We start from the raw sequence: 20723 nt of genomic DNA on the forward strand, positions 1-20723 counted from the left end.
AGTATAATCGTAAATCTCAAAAAACATTTGTGAGAAACTTTTTTCCACTATGAATATAAACAAGTCAAAATACAGAACGAAATGATTTGATACACACCTTGCTGCAATCCTGAGGGTTTCAACTGCTCAGTCACTGAGGCCAAACATCAACAGAACTGAAGCGTTGCCAGGTGTCTGTCAAACACTAAAAAATCTTTGGCAAACCCAAATTGTAAAAAAGTTCTATAACAGTTCAGTGTCATACTTCATGAAATAATTTTTTTTTTTTTTTTTTTAACCAATACCATCTTTCATGATGTCATTGGCTCTACATTAGGATTTCAGGGTCGACATTGGCCCACATGTAAATTGAGTTTTGTTCAGTCAGTATTTGTTCTGTTTTGTTCAACCTTTTATTTTACAATAAACGGGCACAATAACGCAATTCATTCACTCTGCGTGTGTCTGTTCCGGGTCTGAAGTCACCACTACAGCCATCCTGGAGACAGGGCACCACTGCTCTTGTGGGATGTCTTGCTTTTTATAAGCCTGCTTTTGAAAATAGGATGACTATCTAATCAGGGACACCACGACATTTAGTAAGCAAGGGCAACACAAGCTCCCAAGAGTCTCATCATTGTGGCCAAGTCCAATTTTTGTTCCACAGCAGCTGTGCAAATTATATAGAGAGATGATGATAGTCAATTGACCACCCTACTATTTGTATGTAACATTGACAACTAGGTGCTTTTTGTGTTTAGAAAGGCACTTAGAATTAAAAAATAATGCACAAGGTATGTCCTTTTGAAGACTTTTATGGGTTGCTTACTTACATTTATCAAAATACAATGTAAATTATATTTAACATCCTCAAACATGTAATGCATGGAACTGTCTCAACATTTACCCCATTCGACACTGTGCTGTTATACAGAAATACAGCTGGAACTTTCTCATTTTTAGTTCTAAGACATCACAAGAGATTATTCTACCAATCTGTAAATGTAATTTATCTCCTGATATTTACCTGTTTTGAAAGTGGTACTTTTATATTAAATATGCGTGTAGCGTGGACACCATGGTGACTACGTTACATGCGAAACTTCACATGTAACATTGTATTATGAAGCACCTTTCAGAAAATAGTACATAGTACATATTAAAACCAGCAATAAGCTTCATTTATAAATTTAAAGTTACGTATTGTGACATCCAAAAATGCCTTATCTGTACTCTTTAAACAGCAAACGTGCAACATTTTAAAGTCATTTTAACATTTTACCACACTCTCACACATACAACATTTACAACAAGCTATTATTATTATTATTATTATTATTATTAGTTGTCTTAGTAGCAGCAAGTAACTAAAGCTGCTTATGAACAAAATAAATCTATATTGCACTGTTAACAGTAATAAAATAAGAAAATAGTAAAAGAAAATGATGTGCATCAACTAAATTACCCCCATTGCTGACGTTACAAAAGACTCCAAAAAGTTGCAGTACTGGTTTTGTCAAAGGGATCTTCTTTTCTTTCAAATAGTAAATCAAAGGCAATATTTGTAACATTTGGGATTTTAACGAAGACATTTGATGAGAACTCAAACATATACATTTTATAAAATAATTTAATTACTGCATTCTGAATATACAGCTATTTACATTTAGCAAATAAATTAGGATTTTTTTTTGTAATGTAATTATTGACACCATACATAAAGTCCGAAACCCGAATTGATGACCTGTAAATCAAAAATACAGGAAAAAAAAAACAAAACGCCAACAGCATATTTTAAAAGTATATTTCGTTAATTTTCACTAAAATAAAACACTGAAAACATATATAGCAAAGAAGTTTCTTAAATGAAGGTAAACGATGACTGCAGCAATCATGTCACAAATACCGGGTTTTTTTTCCCATGACGTGTACACTGTTTTGGTCAAGATTCTTAAATATACGTCAAATAAAAAATAATGCACTTATGTTTTTTGTGAGTGTATAACTTACCAAACATTTTGAAACATTTATCTTAATAAAATAAGGTTTTCATGATAAAGATAAACTTGAACAAATGTTACAATGCCTACTGGTACCAAGTATTATTAGGTACCATGGGACTTTGCCAAGGGTCAAATACTGTATCAAAGTGATTTAAATGGAGCACCACCCTTCATTCCACCCACCCCAAGGCACTTCTAAATCATTATTTAGTTTTGTTATAAGACCCAACTGGGGTGGCTCTAATAGCTGGAAAAGCCTCGCTGCAAACAGTAACAACTATCCATTTTTTAGCAGGCATGGAATCAGGAGAGGGTACTGCCGAAGTAATTAAACACATTCAATATTTGTCATAGTTTTATGAAAAAGAGAGAGGATTGTTTTTTGTGATTATTCTCAGTCATTAGAGACAGCACTGTTGACTCAGTGGAGTGGAGGGGGTGGGTCAGTGTGGTCTAGTAGTTAGAGCTGAGGGACTGAGAAATAGTGTGGTCTAATGGTTAGAACTCAGGGACTAGGAGGAAGTGGCTTAGTGGTTAAAGCTGAAGGACTGGGAAGTAGCACTGTAGCAGGCTGGTGAGTGGCTAGAGGCCCAGAGACAGACTGCAGTTCACAAATATTCTTTTATTATAAATAAACACAAAATAAACGTGCACAAGGGCAAAATAAAGGGATTTAAACACAAATAAAGCAATACAAAAACAAAACTTGCAAAATTAAGGTTTCTAGGCTGGGCAATGCCTTCACTGGATTCACAAATACAAAAACCCACAAACACCAACCTGCTTCCTCAGCTCCCTCTTCCCAAATGAGAAGCAGAGGCCTCCTTTTATGTCAGGTGGCTGGGCGCTGATTGATCGTTAATTAACCTAATCAACTAATCAACCCCAGCCACCTGAACATAATAAACCCAGGCAGGTAGGGGAAATTAACCCCATCCTTGCCAATTTAAAAAGGGCAGAGCTTTGCTCTGCCACAAGAGCTTTGCTCTGCCACAAGCATGATCTAGTGGTTAGAGCTCAACGACTAGGAGGCAGTGTGGCTTGGTGGTTAGAGCTGAGTGACTGGGAGGTAGCGTGGTCTAGTGGTTAGAGATCAGGGACTAGGCAGTGTGGCCTCTGGTCCCAGTTAATAAAATATATTATATTTTAGTATGCTACAGCAGCCTCCACTGTAAAACAGACAAGAAAAAAAACGGTTGGCGTGGACACACTGACAGTGGCGATGATTTAATCAACTAAGCGTAATCAGCCTGCGCATCACCAGGGCAAGCAGAGTTCATGCTGAGCTGTTGGAGACATATCATACCCACCTACTACAAACATCACAGGAGCCTGTTTTTAATTCCTTTCAGTGGAATCAGTGCTGGGTTTTCAATGCAGTTATTATGGAAGAGACAGAAAGAGATTGCATTATTTATTTCTCTTTACCCAAGCGTTTCATTCTGATTTGATGCAGGGAACTCTCGACGGGATTGTCTAGGTCGCTGAGAAGCAGATTAGTTTCCTTATTTATAAATGTATTTCTATTATAAATGTATTTATTTGTCTGGTTTGAGAAGGACAACTTCACACAAGCCCTTCCACACAAAAGCATGTGGTTACACGGTAGAATCAGAATTGTTTAGTCCAACCAAGTGGGTGCCAATAAAAATGGGGAGGCAGAAAAAGAATAGAGGGCTTGGGGTCCCCTTAGGCCCCCAGCAGCAGTACAATCTTATTATTGTATTCTGACTGACAATACTTTTCATCTCTTAACATTTTACTCCAATTCGGCTGTTAAACGCATTTTCTTCACTAGCCAGCAGAGGAAAAAAAACAGTAGCCCATCATAGTTTACGCTAATAAACTGTTACACACTGCCAGTGTATGTTTTAAAATGCACTGTATACAACATTTAAAAAACATTTCAATTTCAAGACCACATCACTTTAACATACTTAGCATAAAATAATTTCTAAATTTGTTAAGGCAGGCGAAAAGCAGACAAAACCAAGCACATATACCGTTCTGTGCATATGAAATGTATCTATTTAATAAAAAGGAAACAATTCCCGGTCAAGGTACATTACAATTCAAAGAAACAAACAGAAATCAGCTCCTTATTTTTAATTCAAACCGAACACAGAAAGTGAGTTCAGTTAAATTTTGATTTTTCCCGGACTTAAAATCTTAATGACCCATTGCAAAAATGTTATAACTTGTTTTTCAAATAACAGTTTCCTCTAAATTAATTATTTAATTAAATCAATTTAACTTCACTCGCTGTTTGCATTTGGTTGGAATTTCAAATAAAGAGCTGCCTTTAAAAAAAAATTTAAAAATCAGTCTCAATCAAGTTATGGGAGAAAAAACTAAAGTGAACTTGTTTCACAATCCACACTTTTCTAAGAGTTTAACTGAACGAAGTCGGCTATAAAAAAAAAGAGAAAAAAAAGGACATCATGTGATCAAAAATAAAAAATGAAAACAAAAACCGCTGGGCATGGAATATCGCTTGTGTCAATCGTCCTTACTCAGATGAATAACTTTATAAAATTGGGGTGTTGGCGCTAGACTAGAGAATGCATCTTTAAGTGTTATGTCACAAGTCTAAAAATTTATATTAGAATACACGCAGCAGGTCAATTTTTTTTGTTTGTTTTTTGTTTTTGTTTTTTTAAATCGAGCATTAAGATCTTCAAGATAAGAGCTTTTTAAAAAGAATGCTTACAACAATGTGTCTTTTTATGTGATGTTTTTGGTGAAATCGGGGCTGTGCTTCATAATAACTGCATATATGTTCCTTAAAGTGCATAATACATACAGTATAAACATAATAGGAAAACACCATAGTGTTACATTTAACACTGAACACACTGTAGATCTACAGTGCAATACAAATTACGCAGGAACTGTGAAGCTCTGCAATGTTCTCCCTTGTATTTTGCTATCAAGAGATAACAACTCCTGTAATGCACAGAGTAAGGGCAACATTCTGTTATCTCTCTGTTCGAGAGAATTGAAAAAAAAAATATTTACAACAATGCTAGTATTTAAAATGTCATGTTTTAAAGTATGTGTCTTGGGCTCTCCGCTATATGAAATTTGGTATGCGACTCATAGGGTCAGGAGGTTTGGCCACTCCTGCTATAGACATTCGACACTTTTGTAAACATCGCTTTGTTCCTTTCACTCTCGTCAGTACTAGCATCTGAGGTCATCAATGTGGGAGGGCACTTATGTGACTGAACATACAGTGGTGGCCGAGTGGAGAATTTGAATCGGATGGCTGCCTCTGCATTAAAACTATATATTTAATGTTATATTACATACAACATTCCCTGAGGTTTTCCCTTACCTCTTCCTATCTGCGGCACTGGGATGCATGTAACCGTTCATGTTTTTCCAGCTGGCTTTGCGCAGGTAGCCATCGGGCACCCATGGACAAGCTCTCTGGTCAAATTTAGCTTTCACTCGGGCCTAGAGTACCCATCACAGTCATTAATCATCTGCAATTGCAATCACTCATTCATTGCGGATTCTCCGAGCTGAATTGCCTGCTTAGCGCTACACTATACTGCTAATATAGCTGCACTTTGAAAAGCCCCGCCTGTTACTGACTCCAGAAACTGCTTTCCAATCAAACAGTGCCAATGAGGGCCTGTCAATTGCCATGGCAACAGTCCAGTGAGTGCTGTGACCCCGGCTTTAAACAGCTGCCAACAGAACACACAAGAGTCTTAATTTCAGAACCCTACCGGGCAAATATAACATCCAGCTAAACTTTAGCTACTAACTCCCCCCCATCCCCAGCACGTAATGAGATACCTTATTGCAGTGAACTAATAAGATATGTATGTTTTGTTGTTTAAGGTAAGTAGCTTTAGAACAAAGTCATTCTTTCCCCTGATCTGTCCCCAATCTACGTCTCGGCTCTCAGCTGAAAGTCTCCCGAGGCCTTCCATGTGCCTAATTTAAAAACTGTGTCTGTAGAGAAGATGACAGTTTTGCTTCTATTAAGGGAGCAGAAATATAAGAAATCCTGGAGAAAGATCACCTTGACAAATCTCATTTAGCAAACTCAGTCTTCCAAATCTGATTCAAACTATTTAAGAGTGAAAGAAGGCAGTTGGTGTTGCTCTTGCATTGTGGTGAGGAAACCATTAGTGGCTGCTGTAACCTGTACCAGCTCCTTCTTCAACAACCCCTTGAACATGCATGGTTACACTGTGCTAAAAACAACTACAAACACATTTAAAAAGATATAAGATGGATTTCAAAACTAATTCCGCTGCCCCTTCCTTTACAAGCGCAAAGAATGAAGGAACTGGGGGAACCTATCTACAGAAAATAATTTCAGAACTCTTATACCCCTTTGCCAGGGTCTGGAAGAACAGGCTTTTTTATCTACAAACAGGTACAACCAACCAAACACACCCAATGATGACACTGACCCTTCACACAAATGTTTCATTCCAGGCATCATTGATCCTTTAATGCAAAAGCTTCTTTACTGAATTAGGCTAGCTTTAAAATGCTCAATATTAAATTGAATGGCTCCTATTTCTAAGTTCTCTATATTTACCGCAATGGCTCTCAAGATTAAATTAAATTCAGTTTGTTATTGTTTAACCTAAACCCAATAAAATCTACATTTGATTTGCAAGCAGGTCTTGGAAGACAGCATCTGCACTAAAAATTACATTAAAGTCAGTTATAAAAAAAAAAAAAAAAAAAAAAAAAAAAGGAAAGAACTTTATTGAATTTGCTGTGTCTGAGATCCCTGGTGATGAATTTTTTATATTGTATTGAATTGCAAGGCTGCATGAGTCTGATAATATACAATTTAATTCAGAAAGACAATTCCATATATTAAATATTGCAATTGTTTTGTTTTTTTTCTCTAGTACTCAAGGAGTGTAAATTAAAATAAAAAATGCATACGCATACGTTGAAATGTAGTAGCATCGACAGAGTACACATAAGTTACAGAATAGTAGGTTTTCAAGTTAACCCAAATCGGAGTTCTGAACTATTGTCCCTAAAGAAAATGAAAAACGACAAGTACTTTCAGTGGGCAACACAACGTTTTTACGAAAAAAGAAACCTCTCAGACAGAACACACGTTTGTGTGACCGTTGGTGGTCTCATGACTAAGACATGTCTACTACCGTTAGCTGGGTCTCTTCCTAAACTTGATGGATAGACGCAGCCCAAATTTTCAAAAGATTGGAGGAAAAAAAAAAAAAAAAAAAAATAAATCTGCATTTACAAAAATACAACGTAAATGTTTTTATGGCTGAGTTAATGCATATCCTCCGACAAACGCCCGCATAGACGAAAGTGTGTCTCGAAATCTACATACACGACATTTATATGTATGTGTAAATAGGTGTCTATCAATTGTATATCGTTACGTTCTGTATACGTTAAACAGATGGTAAAAGCCTTTTAAAAATACCCGAAATTTAACCGTGTCTTTAACAGAAACAGTATAGAGTTAGTCAACTCATCATATGCAATATCTCAATCAGTTGAGTAGATATGCCCAAGTAAATTATATCATTGATTGTGCTGTGAAAAAAAAACAAAAAACAAAAACAATATATAGATTTCCTACGTTTCCTTTAGAGAAATATGACACTTAAAAAATTCAGTTCCAAATTCAAGAAAAACCCCTTGAACTGGGGGTGAGAAACCCCTTAGCAGCAAAGGGGTTAATAAACGCATCACTATACTGTAATGGAATCCAAAAAATGGTTAAAAAAAGTGCATCTTAAATTCAAAGGATACGGTAATTTACCACTGCCTTAAGCGCCACTGACTCTTGCTTTGATGTCTACAGTCCATGTTCAGCTCCTTTGGACACAGTAAAGGTAAAGCAATGTGTTTCTCGTAAACACTGCAGGATATTCTAGTATAAATCCTAACTTTCAGAAGAAATCAAACTGAGACAAAAGAACTGAATTTGCACATGCTAGCTTTTCATTTTCAAACAAAGAAACAGAGAATCATGTTGTAATTTTGTCATTTAAAAGCTTGGTTTGGTGTGAGCGTAATTAGCATAGGGCTTTTTTTTTGTATTTTTATAAGCACTATATACTATATGTAGAGCACTATTCCAGAATAAAAAACATAATAATAAGCGTAGGCAATGATATACAGCTCCGTACTGTCACTGTTTCAAAATATTCATTTTTTTACATAGAGTGACATAAGTCTGTCATCGATAATATTTGCAGTGGAATATGAATTAAAATTATAATATAATATAAAAAAAAAAAAAAAAAAAAAAAAAACATTTGCCACAAAACCTATGAATATTAATATCAGGGGTTTTAAAAAGCTTTGTTATTCTTAATCATCATCACCGAGTCGTGGTTGCAACACCCACGATGACCACAGGGGGAACCAGGAAACCTCACTTACTAAAAGTTGCCCTCACTGGTGGCGGAATACAAAAAAAAAATTGGATAAAAGCCATCCTTCCCTCTCCCACCTTTCTTAAAAATTAATCCTAAGACTAAGCTAAGTAAAAGGAGTACAAACTTTACGATGATATTTCTTTCTTAATGTATTCAGTGGATATTTTAGTATTCCTGAACAACTCTCCTCATTCTCCCTGGAGCAAGCAGCATGCTCAGTCAGGTGGTTTGCCAGGCCCATGCCTTCGGTATATTACTGATTTCAATTCCATGCATGTCAGTGTACTGTCTCATTACTGACTCCTCCAGGGCCCTGGCGCAGTCCCAGAGCCAGGCAGGATAGAGAGGGCGCCTGGGGAGGGGGAGAACAGGCCAGGGCAGTCATCGCTAACTACAGCTGGGACCACAGAACAGATGGGAAACTGTGAGGGTGAGGTACTGCCCTCAAATCAACAACTGAGCTCCAGGCTTTCTTTCTACTTTACATCTCAATCCAACCATGCCTCTAATGATTATATAAAGCCTGTCTAAATACAAAGTGTAATTTAAGGGTGGTCATAGGAATGCAAAAATCCACAAATAACAAAATGCTGCATCACAGTTTGTTTTTGTTTTGTTTTGTTTTTCCATAATCCTTTTTGAGTGTTTTACCCTTGCACTTCTCTTTCAAACATCGTCTCGGCACTGTGCTGGGATACCTGGTGGAGTCGCTGTCTTTGATCAGGGTTGACAGGGGCTCAGTGAGGAGCTGGAGCGCCCCCAAGAAGAATGACCTGCTCCCTCTCACCATGGAGCCCAGTAAACGAGACCACAGACCTGCGCTCTCACAGCCTCCTTAAACTCAATCAACATCCTGCCAACACCGCTCCGAAACCGAGGGAGTGAGCTGCCGACCCCTGCTAAGCCACGCAAGCAGGTTTTTACAGACCAACATATGAATAACACTGGCCATTTCATATTACCGCATGACCGGGTTAAATGGTTCTCTCTATACAGCTACAGCTATTTTAGAAGTTGTTTTGTTTAAGGAACTAATACAGGCAGTACCTCAACATTGCATCTTACAGTAGAAAAATTCAACCCACCTCAATATCAACTGAGGTATTACAACTGTTTTCATGAGACTATACACGTTTGTTGTATAGTAATATGTACAGCTATAAAGTCACTTATTTGCTTATACATGTTGTTGTTTCTCTTCAAAAGCACCTTCACTCATTCTCATATCTATACTCCCTTCAGCACAGTTGTTATCACAGAATAATCACATCATTCATTAATATATGACATTAAATTGTCCTCAGTAAGGGTCTTTTATTAATATATAAGGTTTTGGAAGACCAGCATTGGTATATACATTCATTCACATGCACTATAAATGAAAGACAGGTTCAGTGAGTGTGTGATTAAATAAATGACAATAATACTTTGGGGTGAATGTCAGAGTGGATACTGGATTTGCAGTGTCTTCTCAAGACTGTGTTAAATGACCCATAGTTTAGCCTGACAGTACTTAAAGTGATGCTCGATTTAGCAGATTAATCAAACAGCAGTCCTATCCAGCACAGCCTGTCTCCAGCAATACTCCTATACTTACACTGAGTCAAACACAAGACCAGGAAAAGAGCTGTTCATTATCATTTATTCTGACTTCAGCTAGGCCTCTGTGTTCCTAAAGCACGCCTCACAGTACAGGGTGATAATGCTGGAAAGTGGGATACATTATATCTTATTAAGGGGCCACTTGCAAAGCACAGTCCAATCTTTCCTTAACTTTGGTACCACTTTCGCTTCTTCAGCACAATTACTGCATAAATCACAATACTACCTGATAACAATATGTATTAAACCAGTGCTTTACAAAATAATCTAGCAATAACAATAACAATGGACTACATTTCCCATTAAGTCTTTGTCTTTTGTCTTTCTAGCCCTGCAGGATGTTTACATTATGGAGTTTTTCAAAGAAATATCACTAAATCATCCAATTACAATTTACTGATGTCAATACAGTTCTCTTTCAACACCTTTTTTTTAGCACACCGAAAAGACAAGTCAACAAATTCTACACTTAATGAGGCATATAGAAAAATAAGGATGGTAAATTTCCAACAAATCTTTACAAATTCCCAAAACTGATTTCCAACCTTGACTCAATCCTGCAGATTGGTTCTCAGTGTTGGGTGCCTAGTTGTTATTGTCCTGCGTTTGGCATGCTGGAGGACTGTGTGTCAGTGTGGTGGAGATGCTGCACAGGGACTCACATGCAGAAGGGCAGCAGCTGGAGCAGGGTCTCCTTGGTGGGGCTGGCGGTGAACTCGGGCAGGGTCTGGATCACCTTGTTCATCACACTGCGCAGATAGCTCTGCAGCTGCTTCCGCCGGCCCTCCACAAACTTTGCATCCTGCTTGACAAAAATAAAACCCAGAACAGGTCAAGGATCCAAGGATTACAGCATGATCAGGTTTTTCTGAAAAATCGCTTCCATAGAGTGGTATATTGCCAGTGCCGTAATAAATTCAATGACAATCACTTCAAAACTCAACTATTTTTCAATGTCTTCAATATACTAAAGGGGGTCAAGAAGAGCTACTTCCTTGTAGTGACCCCTGGGCAATGTCTCTGACGGCAAAAATCTCTTCAAATCGAACTTACCATACAATGCTTAAGCAAAGCAATGTTGGGCTTGGTTAGTACTTGGATGGGAGACCACCTGGGAATACTGAGTGCTGTAGGCTGCATGTTAAGCTCATACGAATATATATATATATATATATATATATATATATATATATATATATATATATATATATATATATATATACTAAACATTCTAAAGATGTTTAGAAAATACTCAAAGAAATGACTTGGAACTGAAGACATGGAAAAAGACTTGTAATTGAATGTATTTAGTTTCTTTAGCGCTTTTTAAATGTACTTATACTGTACATGTGCAAAGATCAGAAAGGCAATTACTGATGCATGACAATGCAAATGTGTCAATTCTCCCAGATGCCAATAACCTGAAATTAAACCATGAGTGATCCTACTAGTCAATGGACTGCCCCCTGGGACTCCATGCCATTACAAATCTAATTGAAAAGGCTTGGTCGAAATGGAATGCCTGGGTTCCAAACACATTTTCTACCAGATATGTTGACAATGGAACTGGAGTCGAATAGAATGTTGGCCATATTACACAATGAATGCAATAACACTCACACAGTATACACATCTGCTACAGCCCTCTCCTGGTTTCACTCTGGCCAACTGTATATTGTTCCTGCAACAGGGTGACGGTCTGTGCTTACCCCCACCCACAATCATATTATTCTCTCAGGAACACAGAGGTCTTTTAAACACAAGAAACAGTCACTTAGTGTTCATAGGTATAAATATTTTTTGTCACATAAAATTTACAAGACAAGCTCATGAATTATCCTAATCCCTCCTCCTATTAAATAATCCCCACCCCCACCTACTCCTAACAGGATTAATTATTCAATAAAAATGTGCACCTGTAATGATTTTATACAAAAAGAACTATTTAACATTCATTCCATTTGCAAAGAACATTCATAGAATTTACATTACACATGTTTACTCTCATTTCTATGTATTTGTTTAACCTGCATGAATACCGTCTTTGTTTACAAACACGATAATTGTTTGCTCATTATTATTATTATTATTATTATTATTATTATTATTATTATTATTATTATTATTATTATTATTATTATTATTATTATTTTCTAGTCCCTAACTGTTACCAGGAAAGACTGAAAAATAGCATTACCCCTTCTATTGGAAGATTACTGAACATATGGCTGTAACAAACCCTTGTCCGACATGTATCACCACAGCAGCTTCATTAAGGGAAGCATCCTAATCTAAACACAGCAATACACTGTTATCTATCAAATACACTTGCTCAGCAGCATGCACGATACATAATAAATCATGGCTCTGTCGCCACTAGAATAACAATCACAATAATAAACACAATAACATGCATTTCAATAATAGTGTGAGGCTTTCACCCTCACAGTTCCACAAAGGGAAGTAGCATCAATGATGTACAATTGTCTTTATTTTACTGTACATTTTCCTAATGGCACGTGTCTAAATATTTGACAAGAAACTCATTGACACAAGTCTTCCCACTGACCTGTTTCATTACTAACTAATGGATCTATTTTTTATAAACTTATTCCAATTTCCTACTGCCTCTATTAGTAACCTATTCTCTTGCTCAACATGTGCAGCGTCTGAACGTAAAAAGAGCTGAGCAAGCCATTGAAATGAAGTGAAATGAAAGCACTGCGCGTGTATACAGTGCATTTTGGAAAGGATGAATGGAGTGTCAGGAAGTCTCTCACACACAGGGGGTTTATCTCGGATTGATGCACTGTTTCAATAGCACCGTTGTATCTCATTTAGTAATTATTCTATGCTTCTTAATACCTAGCAACTATACATTTGAGCTCTAAAATGCTACAGTTCAGTGGAGTAAAGTGCTTTCCTCATCTTTATTTGGTTCAAGTCAAGACAGATATGGGTTGATTTAATAATTCCAAGAGCAGGTAAAATCCCCTGTTGAGAATAGGAGTGAAATGTATGTTAGCAGCTGGAGCTCTATCAGGGTGTTGACTTCAAAATCTCTTTCAGCTAATTTGTTCATAATGCTATTTTTCTACAGTGCACTGCATTGCATCTATCGGGGTGTTTGATTCACAGTATGTCTTCAAAATTAACTATCAGCAGTACTCCAATAAACAGTATAAATCCCCCGTCCTCCTGTAGACACCACCAGACACTACAGCAATAATATAACCACAGGTCTTAATTATGGGGCTTAGAAACAACAAAACTTCCATTTGGAAGAAAGCACTGAGAAAGGCAATTGAAGCAAACAGTATGAATGTTCAAAAGTTGAATGATCTTAAACTTACCAAAGAGAGGAAGCCATTAGCTCTCCTAAAATAGTCAGCAGTACATTTGTTAAGACTCCTGAAGGCTGATTGTTGGGAAAGACACCAGTGCTGCACATGCTTCGGTGCACAATGTTTTACTTATGGGCTCCAGTGCAGAGCGCAACGCTAATATGCTTCCCACAATCAGCCTTGAGGAGTCTTTTTAGAAAGGATTGTTAGATTAGTTAGTAACCATTGCAAATCAAGACAGAAATAACTATGGATAATCATACAGAAGACACAAAAAAAGTGGAAAAAGTGGACTGGAAAATGCCAGCAACAATTGCGATTGCCAGCAGCTTTAGTAGATCTCATTACAATATTTGGAAACCCTGATTTGCACCCCATTTTTACAAATTAATGCAGGAACGGCCATAATTACATATTCATCTAAGGCTGAACCACAAAGTCAAAATGCTGCCACAAAGTATTCCCTAAAAAGTCACCAATAGCATTGAGCTTGTTTAGTATATTTCACCCTAGACTGCAGATTAGATTGTGAATACTATGACAGCCACAAAAAACCATGAAAACCATGGTAATGTATATGTGTGTCTATGTGTCTATGTGTACAGATTAATAATGATATCCTGGCAGACACCCAGCACCATGCTCCGATGGTGGGGGGGGGGGGGGGGGGGGGGGGGGGGGGGCTGGGTTCGCTATATGGGGGATCTTTTCAAAAGAACTGGGTGCAATCAAAAGACAGCCTTTCAAACAAAGGGATGAAACAATTTGTCATTGGTGTTCTGTGTCTAACCTGCCGTGTTTGAAATGACAATTCCACTATCTGGCATAGCCTGAATGACCAGAGGGAAAAGAAGGAAGGGTTGTGAAAACACTGTGTGTTCTAGTCTATGATCCAAGTGAAACAACAAACAAATGAAGAATAAACACTTTTTAAATGTTTTTTTTTTCAATTTGTATTCCTAAATGTGTATAGGCTACCATACTAATCTAGAATTAACAAAAGTTACTGAAAGCAAAGCATGTCACTCAGTAGGGAAAGCAGTTGATAGGAAAGAAGGAGTCGAAGGGGTGGGTATTAACACTCCAGGAAGCGCAAGGTTACCGAAAGCTTAGCTAAAGTGATGTACCAGGTGAGATTTGCCGATGTTTGCTACAACCTCTTTAAATTGGCTTTTGAATTATTGTTATTAGTAGTTCTGCAACTTACAGTTTCTTTACTTTGATAAAGACCTAATATACAGTATTCCTTCTTCTTCTGGCACTGCTGCATTAAGCAGTTGTTGGCTACCCGGCCATAGCTTGACAAATCTGACTCGTGCCTCAAGATGTTAAACCAAAACAGGTGTCGGTAACTTTATAACAAAAATACAATAGTAGTAATTAAAAAAAATAAAGCAACTGTTTTAATACACAGCGATTTTTTTGACTGCTATCGTGAAACTGCTCACTCCTAACAGAACGTTCAAAACAGTTAACATATGTTACAGGGCGCCACGAGAGAGAGCTCTGCTTATTGAATGCACCCCACAGTTGACAAAAAGGGAGAAAAACCATGTGCAAGTAATCACAACTGGAAATGAGAAGCACAGCATAACTGTAATGCTCTGTGTGACAGCAGACGGCTGCAACCTGCCTCCATGCGTCGTTTTCCTATATGAGTAGATGCATCTTTGTAAACGCATCTTTGATTTTTTTTTTCCTCAAGTTGAGGGTGGGAAATTTGGACTGTGTCTTAAATTTGAAGGCGTCTTAAATTCGAAGGAATATGGTATGTTACCATATTAGTGTGCCTAGATTGTCCACATTAGCCACTCGGCATTTAGCGGCCACATTGATTAAGTGTGACACAGTCCCAATAAGCAGCTCCTTGACTTGAGTGCTTCTCAAGAACCGTATAGCAGAGCTGAGTATTTCCCCTTTGCAGAAGTCAAAGAACTAACAATTCCTAGCCAGTTCTGAAAGACTGATAATGTCTCCCAGAGTGTGAATTAATGTAATCCAAAATACAGATGTATTTCTTTTTCATATTTCATGTGCACCTTGTTTTCTCAATATATTCCCTTCAGCTCTTATAATATTGTGACTAAGATTAATTTTCTTCATGTTTATACTAAATAAAATAAATGGCTAACTAAAATTTAATTACTGGGATTTTTCATTTACAAAATTACATTTAGATTTACTTTAAAATCATTTAAAAATGGATCTCGCTTACTCGAGTTGAAATTACCAACACAAGTAATTTGATTAATTACATATAGAATATCTGTTCATTTAAAATACTAAGAATTTCCTATCAAACAGACACATTTGTTTATTACCTTTTAGGTAATTCCATTTACTCTTAATTAGGTGAAGGGAGTTTAGGTTTTTTTTTGTATACTTGAAGTCTTACTTAAATGCATTTTCCAGGTAGCATAAAAAAAAACAAACAACCTAGATGACTTAACCATTAATGGATATTGAAACACCTACATGGATCTAGAGTCAGGTGATGATCCATAATGCAACTAATCTACACCTGCTTGGTTATGACAGGTTCTGTTTATGGTTGTTTTCAACTTCATTGCTCAATTTTCAATCAACACCTCCACAAGACAGGCAATCGATTAGCTCCCCAGAATGACTTCTCACATAATCATGCTTTCCTCCTCGTCATGCTTTCTTTCCTTTCTTGAAGCATGCCTGGCAGTCTGCCAGCCAGCCTTTAGCTTTGATGAATGACAAGTGATAATTGGTTGTACAAGGCAGAGCAACTCTAGGGACGAGGATCAACTGCTGAAATATCTGACCTTCAGCCCTCTCTCTGAAATTAAGATATTAGCTGATCGTTTCGAACCCCTCGCCTTCTCCCCCAGAACCGGGGCACTGACAGCCCGCTGACCTGAATTCATTAAGTTTCATTTTCAATTGGTGGTGATTTGTGGAGTGGCTTCTCAGAATCAAGCAGAGCAGGTGCAGAGTGTGAAGCCTGTGACACCTCTGAACTTAATACATTGCCTCAGCTGAGGTCAAAGGTTAAAATACTGCAGCACAGTCAGTCTGCATCTAAATAATGACACTCCAGCACTTTCACCCTGGCCATCAGCTAAACCACGACTACTACTCTACACATACCATTCTCAGATCTCCAGCACCATCACCCTACAGCCCACAGGCAGAACTATGACGCCTATTGCACAGCAGTCCCGTCCCCCCGTCCCCCCATTCCAGGTTTTAATATGTGCTTAATAACCTCCAGTATATAGGTATGCAAGCTTTTTACACTCGGAGTAAAACTAAGAATAGCTCAAACTGGTTCGCAGTGGGAGTTATATTTCGATCCCTGCCACCGTATAATGACCAGTATAATATACACATCATTCATAATTATTATTATTATTATTATTATTATTATTATTATTATTATTATTATTATTATGTTTATTTAGCAGACTCCTTTATCCAAGGCGACTTACTATGCATTAGCTGCGGAGTCACTTACAAAAACGTCTCACCTGAAAGAAAAAGCATAAGGAGGTGAAGTGACTTGCTCAAGGTCACACACCGGGAACTCTTGGACCAAACAATCTCTTGATAAGGAGCAGAGAGAAACAACACCGCTTTAAGAGTTACAATCTCTCATATCACTGAACAATGGTAGAAATTGGTAGAAGTTTTGATACAGTGATTTCATTTTGTTTCTCTTTTCAAAATCTTCCGTATCCCTCCCGTAGAGGACCTCTATGAGCACAGCTCCGTGGCTCAGTCCAGCCTTACTTATCTAGTCCCGAGTGAACTACAAACTGTGAGAACAGCTATTAAGTACAGTTGAGTGCTTGTCTGACAGGACAGGTTGGGACTGCAACAGATAGCAGGCTGGAACATCGCCACTGCAGAATTGTTCAATCTACACTCATTATCTACACTCATTATGGCTTATATCATTATATTATTCTATCTGGGTTTAAAGAACAACAGTTAGATCCAATATACCCTATTATTTACCTGAAGCAAAATGTGGGCAAATAGTGCATTATACAGTGCCATTGACATAAAGAGCAGGACACCACTGCCAACTTTTCTGAAACCGCCAAGAAGAAAACTATTACCCCTGCTCTTCTAATGGTCCTGCTTCATCTGATTGCCTTTCGCTGACCTCTTGTGTGATCTAACCTGCGTGATGTATCTGAAGCGTGATGCAGTGATGGTTGCGTGTAGTGGTTTTCCTCCTTGAGGTTGCTAGCGATGATACCTGGAGTTCCCTTGCACTCTGTCTGATTACTGCCTGATTTTTGTTTTTATGCTGTACCAAGAATGGTAAAAAATTTAAGGCTGTTTGCACTTTCAGGAAACTATACTAACTTTTTCTCCGCCCTTACTTGTATGTCCTCAATTAAGCATATTGGTCAAAAAAACACCTTGTGTTCTTCTGTTCAGCTGGCATTTCATTCTCATTTAGTTTCTCCAACAGTCTGCTCACACAGCAATTGTGTTTTTCTCCAGCTAAAAAACACTGGCAAACACAAGAGTCACTCCTGAAGGGTTATGTAACATGTTTCCAATTAGGGATGTAGTTCATGCACGGTACAGTAAGCTTCTTTCAGAGATCTAATCAGTTTGTTATCACAGTGAAAGCACAATCCATTCTCAGTTCTCTAGCACTATCACTAATAAACACACTCCATTATAATCTCTCCAGCCTTATCACTACTACAACACTCCATTATCCTCTCTCCAGCCCTGTCATTCTACTAAACACACTCCATTCTCATCTCTCCAGCCCTGTCACTCTACTAAACACACTCCATTCTCATCTCTCCAGCCCTGTCACTCTACTAAACACACTCCATTCTCATCTCTCCAGCCCTGTCACTCTACTAAACACACTCCATTCTCATCTCTCCAGCCCTGTCACTCTACCAAACACACTCCATTCTCATCTCTCCAGCCCTGTCACTCTACTAAACACAATTCTCATCTCTCCAGCCCTGTCACTCTACCAAACACACTCATTCTCATCTCTCCAGCCCTGTCACTCTACTAAACACACTCCATTCTCATCTCTCCAGCCCTGTCACTCTACCAAACACACTCCATTCTCATCTCTCCAGCCCTGTCACTCTACTAAACACACTCCATTCTCATCTCTCCAGCCCTGTCACTCTACTAAACACACTCTATTCTCATCTCTCCAGCCCTGTCACTCTACTAAACACATTCCGTTCTCATCTCTCCAGCCCTGTCACTCTACTAAACACAAACACACTCCATTCTCATCTCTCCAGCCCTGTCACTCTACTAAACACATTCCGTTCTCATCTCTCCAGCCCTGTCACTCTACTAAACACACTCCGTTCTCATCTCTCCAGCCCTGTCACTCTACTAAACACACTCCATTCTCATCTCTCCAGCCCTGTCACTCTATTGAACACATTCTGTTCTCCAGCACACACCCGGTCAGTGTACCAACAAGATGTGTTTGAGTTGACCACTGAGATTATGTTATAGCAAGGTTATTCACAGAAGACTCTTGCTGCCCAGGTGCAATGATGCACTTGTCTTTCAAACTAAGCTCCCTGGCCAGAATGCAGGTAGCAGCTATTTGAAAGTAAACTATGTTTGGCCACAAAGAAACTAGGTCATTCCACTCAAGTTACTTTTAACCTTTGTAGATGTTATTTCTTCTGCTGCAGAAGTCGAGGCTTTGGAGGTAAAGCAAACATTTTAAAAAGGAAATTGGCTTTTTTTCACACCATTGAAGCAAGTACAAAGGCAAGGGCACATTTTTTAGAGAGAAACTAAACAATTGTTATGGTGTACGACTTGCATAAATGTTTTTTAAAACTTAGTTGCAATAAAATCAGTTAAATATTTTACTGAGTGATTTCTTGCTTCAGAAAATGGCCCAGTATTTTTACTGGAAATACAGCTTTCATTCTATATTTACACCAGCAGATCATAAGGTAAACAAAATCACCAGAAAACAAACCATGTTAGAGCTGGTCGGAGACATACAGACAGTCGAAATCAGAGCTGGTAACACCTTCCAACAGTATCGGTATCTCTCTCTCTCTCTGTCTCACTCTCCCACCCTCAGGCTTCCTTCTCCATTTTAACACTTACTCTAGCAGAGATGGCTCAGCACTTCTTAATAATGTGAAGAGAAAGAATATCTGTCGGCAACAGAGCTGAAAATTACTCTGTGTTAGGAATACCATATGGAGATGTAAACTTGCACTGACAAACAGATTTTTTTCGCCCTGTAGGCTTTGCTTAAAGAGTAAGCAGTGGGTTTTCCGAAAAATACAGCGTTATATGTTCCCACGTTGTACAACTGTTTAGATAACATACAGTACGTGCCAGACACCTTCCACATATGCTCCCAAGGCTGTGTGGACTGGGAGTAGTGGACCTTTCCACGTGAAATGCGAGTTTCCATGTGAAAATGGTTGTGGATTTCCCGTGTTTTACGTCATGAGATTTACCCTGTTCTCCCAGACGTGCACGCGCATCGCCACTTCACCAGTAAATAACCACACGTGGACACTCCCAAAACGGAAACTCATTCCATGCCTGCGGTTAATATTACCTAATGCAAGATAGAACACCTCCTAACAAACCCACAAAACTTTCAATATTATGTGACAGATTGTTTTTTGCTGTGACCCCTCCCATGTGTATGATGCTCCATTCGCTTTATTTAATTATTTACATTTCGAAAGTACAAAAACTGATCTTTTTCAGATCAGCTTCGGGTAAAGTGCACTTTCTGCATCATGACTGGGTCGTTGGGGTCCTTGATAGATAGACAGACAGACAGACAGACAGACAGGCAGATAGACAGACAGATAGATAGAAACACACCTCGTCACTGCCCCAGCTTAATCGGGGTTTGTCTTCAGCAATACGGGTAGGAAAAAAATGTACGCCTACCACCAGTGATTAGAGAGAGGACATAACTCTGATATCAAACCAGTGCACTAAGTAGACATCTGAAAAGACCTTTGAGAGACAGTTTAAATTCATAAGTGTAAAAAGTTGTCAGGATATTAACAACGAACAGAAATATTACAGGTACGTTATTTAAATAGTTGTAGAAAAACGTGAGATTGTAGGACATTATTTTTTTCGGAATCCCGCTACTTACTCTAAGGAGGTCCTGCATACACTGTGGACACTGCGATTTTATAAAAAGGGAAATGTTTAGCAATACCAAGACATGAGCCAATTGATATGTAAATTGAAAACAGATTTTCAATTTTAATAACGATCAAACACGCTCATGACACTTAAAGACATCATGTAGAGCCTTCTACTGCTCAAGTAATATAACAGCATGTCTATACTTCAGCAAATGTCAAGACACTGCCTGGATTTTTTCTGTTCACTTTACTCTTCCTTATGCTTAA

General features: G+C 38.2%; 1 protein-coding gene across 3 annotated transcripts in view; it reads right to left on the reverse strand.

Annotated features, from left to right (window-relative positions):
- LOC121330990 (sorting nexin-29-like) overlaps positions 1 to 20723 on the reverse strand; it is a 138743-nt gene that overhangs the window by 10725 nt on the left and 107295 nt on the right. For 2 of the 3 annotated variants that reach the window (XM_041278060.1, XM_041278062.1), the window contains one exon: positions 10651 to 10790. In XM_041278060.1, coding sequence (XP_041133994.1) covers positions 10651 to 10790 — 140 coding nt within the window. Of the gene's footprint in view, positions 1 to 10650; positions 10791 to 20723 lie in introns of those variants that run through there. The other variant, XM_041278061.1, reaches the window with a different exon arrangement.

The sequence above is a fragment of the Polyodon spathula genome, chromosome 18 (genome assembly GCF_017654505.1).
Source record: "Polyodon spathula isolate WHYD16114869_AA chromosome 18, ASM1765450v1, whole genome shotgun sequence".
In the NCBI taxonomy this organism is placed as follows: Eukaryota; Metazoa; Chordata; class Actinopteri; order Acipenseriformes; family Polyodontidae; genus Polyodon; species Polyodon spathula.